The 6,849-nt window shown below is 45.7% G+C and overlaps 1 protein-coding gene across 2 annotated transcripts; it reads right to left on the reverse strand.

The window, feature by feature from the left end:
• Positions 1-1,534: 1,534 nt before the first annotated feature.
• On the reverse strand, positions 1,535-6,849 carry loxl5a (lysyl oxidase-like 5a). Of its 2 annotated transcripts, XR_005699081.1 has the most exons (6): positions 4,578-6,849; positions 3,667-3,775; positions 2,943-3,080; positions 2,403-2,559; positions 1,985-2,279; positions 1,535-1,901 (listed from the first exon to the last, which is right to left on the reverse strand). XR_005699081.1 is itself a non-coding variant. In XM_040053048.1 (5 exons), exons 1-5 carry the CDS (start codon positions 5,584-5,586, stop codon positions 2,127-2,129), a joined length of 1,566 nt encoding a protein of 521 aa, XP_039908982.1. In that variant the 5' UTR covers positions 5,587-6,849; the 3' UTR covers positions 1,535-2,126. The 2 variants fall into 2 exon arrangements, 1 of the variants encoding a protein (XP_039908982.1); XM_040053048.1 differs by having other exon boundaries at positions 1,535-2,279.

Below are 6,849 nucleotides of genomic sequence, written 5' to 3' on the forward strand. Positions count from 1 at the left end.
GACGTCCATCATGTGTCGCTGGGGTCTGGGCTCTTGGCTCGGACACTTGTTGACTGGGCGTCTCAGACAGTCTGGGCACGGCCTCACAGACACTCAGCCCACAGTAAGAATGGCTCCGTCGCTGATGTCAGCAGTTTGCAGTCGGGTTTTCCTGCCCGTCAGTGGATCTGTGGAATTTCTCTCCTCCTTGTCATCTCCAGCCGGAGCGACCGGCAGCTCTGCCCACACCCTGCAGGCTTAGTGCACCGGCCCACCCTTAGCACACAGCAGCTGGGAGGGCTGGAGGAGGTGGCTCTGCCCTGACCCTCTTTCACACTCAGATGGTTCGCTGGCCAGAGACGGTGTAGGTTCAGCACAGAGTCCATGTTTGGATAAGAGGATGAGTGAAATGGGTTTCAGCACAGTGTGATGCGGTTATACAGGATGCGGTGCAGGCAGCATGCTTTCCATGTCATCTCCGGTAGTTTTTCCATCTCTTGCATCAGTGTGTGTATTTGATTTCCTCTGTGTCCTTAAAACATAACAAATAGAGGTGACCTCATCAGGACCGACAGACTCTTACTATTATTGTGTGAGGAACTGGAGAAGTTGGCGACAGGCTGTGACTTGATGCTGCCACAGACAAACTCTGCAAATGATTCAGTGAATGTGATCCTAGAACAAACTCCCGCGACCCCGCTCTGCACCTGTTAGCATATGCATCTCATTAAAACCCTCTTTCATTTAGGCTTACTGCTGCTAAAAGCTTCCATTTTACTACAAGAAGTTTTCTGCTGAGGTTCAAATTACTGCAGTGGGCATGTTTGGTTTGGAATGGTTCCCACGACAGTCCTGCTGTGCCTAATGACGAATGCCAAAGAAAAAGCCCGTACAATACAGGACATACCTCCTGCTTGTTTTTCTGCCAATCTTCTGTGAGGCAAACAGGCCTCATTAAAAAAAAAAAAAAAACACGGAGCAAAGAGGAAGAGTTGTGTTTTGCGCTGGTTATTTCCTCCAGACAGCGTCCCAGTTGGTCCCGACTAAATTCGGTGACAAAGTGTAAACAGAGCGAGACACTCGCAGGCGTCTCACATGGAGCCACTGCCAGGTGACTAAATGTTTTCCCAATCACTCACCAGCAATAACACAACACAACAAGCACGCAAAAACACACTGGTGTCACAGCGCTCTCGTTCTCTCGCTGCTATTTTGATGACGTTAATGAGCAAAGTGGGATCGTTTCAGGTATTTCTCTGAGGTGTGTTATTCCTAAAGCATTTAGGAAATGTACCGCTCGACACTGAACCGGCTCTCAGCTCGTGTTAACTGGTGTTAATGGGCAGCCAGATGAGTTCAGGCTGAGAAATATTTGCTCCCAATTGTAATTAGACTGATTCAATAATTAGATGTCGGGGTTGCCTTTGTTTTCAGAAATCTAAATAAGTTTTACCATAAAGTAAAAAGCTTTTAAAAGTCGAGCCTTGTTTCAGTAGAATACATAAAACTATAAACTGCTGCTGGAGCAAAGCATTGCAAATAATCCACACGTGACAGCTTTTGAACTTTTTAAATAAGAGCAGCGGCACGCTGTATACTTCAGGGTATATTTGCTGGTCTCTGACAAAATCCTAATAGATGTGATGGAGGAAAGCTGGAGCACCACTGCTTCCCCACAGTAAGCACCAAGTCAGTCTCACAGTAACAGCCAACAGCACAAAATCCACTTAAAATGAATATTCATATAAATAAGTAAAAGGTCAAATTGAGCCATCCTGGCTTTGGATACAATAAATCATATAAATACAGATTCACTTAGAAGCAAACAGATGATGGTATCAGCAGCTGCTCATTAGGAGCAGTAAGAAGAGATTAAGTACATGTTTGCCTGTGAGATGTTCAGTCTGCTGTCAGGTCAGCTCCTGTGAAGCAAAGAAAAAAATACTTTAAACATTTTTACCTCCAGAGTCACTCGTGAAAATCGAGAATACTTGACCTGACTTACACAACGATCCTGCAGTTTCTCGCCTGGACGTAGCTTCCCGTGTACCTGACGTCACACTGAGCCTCGTTGTTGGAGAAGTCAGACTCCTCGACCAGGTGAGAGGGGTTCACCGTTACCTGAAAATCAAATAAACAACAATCATTTAGAGATGAAATGTGAATAATAATATAAATAATATAAATCCGTCCTGCAAACCCGCCTTGAGTATGTAGTTCCCCGGCGGCACATCAGTGATGTCGATCCACTGGCAGTCGATGTTGGCGTGGTACGTGTCATAGCATCCAGGACTGAGACCCTAAGAAGACGCCAAACTTACACAACCTGCTTCTGCGATGCTTTAAAAGCGGAAATCTTTACGTTTTTACGAGAAAGATGTAACCAGTGAAAATCCTGCACAGATACAAAAGTGCAAACTGACTTGTGTGTGAGTAGTGCAGGCAAAGCGTCGCCGTACTCCTGCATCACACGACGTGTCCTCTAGACAGAAACTGGCTTTGTGTCCCTCAGCAACCTTCAGTCCAGTGGAGACATCCAGCAGGTCGTAGTTACTAAATGCTTCCATGCTGTGGTAATGCCTGAAGAGGAGAGAAATCTTCTCTGCTAATGTGTTCAGGAAACCGTCCTTTCTGCTGTATTTACAGTACGTAACATTCTCTTAAATCTCATGTTTCGCTTTTTCAAAAAACAAAACGTGTAATTACCCCAATTAAAACAGATGAAGAGATTTGGTCTACTCTCAGCTGTTTCTGAACTGTTGGCTCTGTGGGATGTCAGAGTGGATGTTCCTAAAACGCTCACCTCAGGCATCTTTGGCTGAGAAACTACAGTTTCCTAAAATTAACTTCTCCCTCGGACATGTTTTAATGTTTTATCTGTTAGTTATAAATCCTGTGTCCACACATCACTCTGCAGGAACTGGGGTGTGACTTTGAGGACATATATGGTGTTTCTAACTCACTGGTGACAGCTGTGCCACTCCCACTCATGCCTGGGTCTCACTGGGAGGAAGTCTGCTGTTCCCTGGTTCTTCACTCGCTGTGGGAAGCGCAGCAGAACTCGATAGTCGAGGTCACTCACACTCGGGTGATATGCAGAGCTGAAGGAAAAGGAAACAGGAAATGAGCCAAGATACCTGGAGCACCTTCACTGTGTGCCGAGATGACACTCGGACGGTTTTAAGCACTCAGTGCGCAGCCGGAATCGACTTGCACCACCTTGCACCAGTCTTTGTCCTCCACACATACATGCCTCACTGCACAGTTTACTCTATTTCCTGCTCACCGAGCGGCAGACGCAATGATTTACTGCAGAGGTGGTTTCTGGTCTTGCCTCAGCAGTTTTTGCATTCACCTCAGAAATCCTTTGCCTTTCATTTCAGAGTTTATTTTATTTGGCAGAGCGGCTGCTCAGATCAGAGGAGAGAATCTCAGGCAGCAGCCAGGTTTGCGTCCATTCATTCTGTCACTCAGCTGTAGCATCCAAATGGGATGTGGGCCAACACAGTGAGGCAGGCTCAAAGAAGTCCTATCTTTTATTGTCTCGATGTAAATGTGTTTGTCCTGCCTGACGTCACACGTTTCTGCTGCACAGCAAAAATAACCTGTATTGTAAAATGTCAGTGAAGAACAACTTAAATTATTTTTGACTTCACAGACAGATTCATATAAAGCCCAATAAAGCACCTGGAAAGACAGTTCTCCTCAGCTGCACAGCGAAGTGCATACATCTGTGCTCTCTGAATGTACGAGGCTGCTTGGATGTAGTAAGGGTCAGGAACCAAGTCTGGAAGACCTGCAGAGGAAAAAAAATCAGAAACTTAAACGATTAAAACAACCTAAAGGCAAAAACTGGGGCATCAACTTTCCACTAATGGGATTTCAAACTCATTTTACTCATCAAGAGTCACATAAATGTCCACATTTAATCCCTCAGATATCTGAATATAAGATAACAAAGGGCAATTTTAACAGAATATCTCAATTTTTCTACATGATAAATGTGCAAAATTAAAGAAAAAGTGCTCTTAGATCACTGACCAGACTGTCCTGTACTTATGAAACATAAAGCTTTGTTGATGGAGTCTGTCTTCTCTGTGTTTGACAGCTCTGTTCTACACTGTCTAATAAACTGCATCTTTATTGAAAGGTGCTGCATGTGTTGATTTGACTATGCAGACGTCACAAAACCTGTATCGATACAGATCAGCATAATAAGAATCTGCTTGGGAAGAATAATGAATGGACAACTTTAGATATACTGTCATAAGCTGCAGAAGTAATTTCTCCATCACTGCTGGCTAATCACTAATGACTCTCAACGTCTATCAATCAAGCATTTAATTTTAACTTTGCTCAGAGGCTCTGGCACGGGAGACATTAGTTTTGTCATAACGGGGCATTAACTCCGGTTCTCATTAAAATGCATTAAAATCTGCATTAGATGGGATTTAAATGTGGGGCTCGGCACTCCTTTCGGCGCCAAACCAATTTGATTGATTGGGCGTGATAATGTCTCTAACGCTTCACGATGCGTGCCTCTCCATAACTACTTTTTAAGACACGTTGGTCTCTTCGCCGCGGTGCTTCTGTCTCACCGTTGTGGAAGAACCTGGTCCCGTAGCCGGCTCCTGGTGGAGGGCGCGCACTCAGCCTGTTCCTGCGGTCTGGTGGGTAAACGTTATAGAAAACCGAGTTCCTGTGATGAATACTGTGCGGGTCTCGTGGGTCACTCGCGTCTGTAGTGCGTGAGGCATCTGGTCCGCTACGTGGAAATTGTAATTCTACAGCGTTGCTGTACAGCGCTGTGGGAGAAACAATTAACTCTGGCGTGACTCTGGTCAGAGTGTGCGCTCTTTGCACACCGCGCGCACTGGGAGCGTCTCCCAGCGTGGTCTCCTGGGTTATATGACGTGCGTTCCCAGCGTCCTCTGCCGTGGTCACCCATATTGATGTGGCAGGTGATCGAACAGTTGAATGCGTGCTCTGGGAACTGGTTCTGCCGCTTCGGCTGTGGGTAAAATCCGGCGATCTTGCCTTTGACGCGCTGGCCCGTTGTACACCTGTATCATCTCCAAGTGCACTACGGCCTCCTCGTGGGACTCCGCTGCCGGAGAACTCTTGGACGGAGGTAAGAGCTGAAGAGCTGCTGGACTGTGGCCGGAGGGACCCGGAGTATCCCACAGCCTCTGTGGTGGTTTGGCTGCGGGGTGGGGACTGACTGCGTGTGCCAGGTCGTCCCGAGGCGAGTATATACTGATCCGCATCAGCACCAAGGACCGACGCATCCACTTGACTGCGCTCGTTTAGTTGAAAATGGCCGTTCAGTTCGTTTAATTCCCAAGATCCGGTTCTGGTGGGTCTACTGGACGCAGCCGGAGGGTTCACTTGGTTGTTTGCTCTCAATAGAAGCTGAGCGCGTCTCCGTGTCTGTGCTGGTAAACGATACTGAGTCCCAGTGCTCAGTAAACTGTACACCTGACCGTTATTCTCCCACTGAATCCGGTGTGTCCACGGTCCAACACGTGCACGCAGATGGTGCTGACCGGTGCCCAAACACACCAGAACACCAAATAAGTAAAATAACACAAATACGAACTTCTCCATGGCTCGTCGGGATGGCAACTGCTCCAAAAGTGACACATGAAATAGGCTGACATTTGAGTTTGACACGGGAGGTGAGGGGGTGTTTTGAATATGCTCGACTCCGTCACGAGGTTGCGCACAGCATCACCGGCAAGGGGGCTTGGTTTGAGAGGTTTTTGGCATCTGTGATGTGATTTACAACCATCCACCCATGTACAGCAAGAAGCCGCACTCACAACCGTGGGCATCAGCAAGTTGGTGAAATTTAAACAAAACAAAACAGCATTCCATCTGAAACTCTCTTATTGTACCCAAAATACAAATTTTAGTGATTACATGTGGCTTCATTAATTATGTTCAAAAGGATGAATACATAACGCAAGTAATAACTTTATGATCAGTCAGTGAATGAAGGAGCTCAAGAGTGCAAATATAGTTGCAATAAAGTGACAAATATGCCCTTTTATGTCAAACAAAGACCGAAATAAGTGGCATCAGTGTGAGGATGAGAATGAGCGATCCAACCTCACACTGCAGATATCAGGGCAAAGCACAGTGGGGGGGTTGCAGTCTGCACGCACAAGAGGGCTAACAACGCTGTGAGTGACGGAATCCACCCAAAGTGAGGAACAGCTTCTTCCCCAGAGCTGAAGCCTGCACTGTTTGCACTATAATATAATATAATATAATATAATATAATATAATATATCATGTTGCTATTTAATGTTTTTTGTTCGTGTTGCAGCTGCTCTGTGAGCCAAGCTTTCGTTGTCTAAATTCAATGGCAATATATCTCTGCACCACACGATGGCGATAGATTCTCACAGACAGTCTGTGCTCCGCTTCCGCCACCAGTCATCTTTAAATCTTTTTTTTTATTCAATGAAACCTTTATTTAACTGTCCATCTCGTGGCATTACTTAAAAAAAATCATATTTAAATACAAAGAAAATTAAATACATGAACGACAGTAAATTGATAAAATAACAGCAAATAAATCTATTTACAAATGATAGCAACATCAATGGAATAAAAGCATGAACACCAGCAGAAGGAGAAAGAGGCCTGTATCTACATTATTACTCTGGCAGCTCTCAGTCTCCATACAGACAGGACACGTTGCAGCGTAATTGCAGACAGGTGCGTGGGCCTGAGCTCCGCCCAGGCAGAATGACGAGTGGAAGAAAGCAGCAACACAATAAACATATGTAGCCTTGCGGAGCCGGCCGGGCAGACACCGAGACAGAGCGCAAAGATTTTATACGTGACAACACACACAAAAAA

Source organism: Simochromis diagramma, unplaced genomic scaffold, assembly GCF_900408965.1.
Source record: "Simochromis diagramma unplaced genomic scaffold, fSimDia1.1 OVJJ01000419.1, whole genome shotgun sequence".
In the NCBI taxonomy this organism is placed as follows: Eukaryota; Metazoa; Chordata; class Actinopteri; order Cichliformes; family Cichlidae; genus Simochromis; species Simochromis diagramma.

Coding starts and splice junctions, on each gene's coding strand:
- loxl5a (XM_040053048.1), bottom strand. CDS start 5,586: ATGGAGAAGTTCGTATTTGTGTTATTTTACTTATTTGGTGTTCTGGTG. Junction 2,560..2,942: donor GAGTGGCACAGCTGTCACCA/GTGAGTTAGAAA, acceptor TCTCCTCTTCAG/GCATTACCACAGCATGGAAG. Junction 2,280..2,402: donor CCTGCACTACTCACACACAA/GTCAGTTTGCAC, acceptor GCGTCTTCTTAG/GGTCTCAGTCCTGGATGCTA.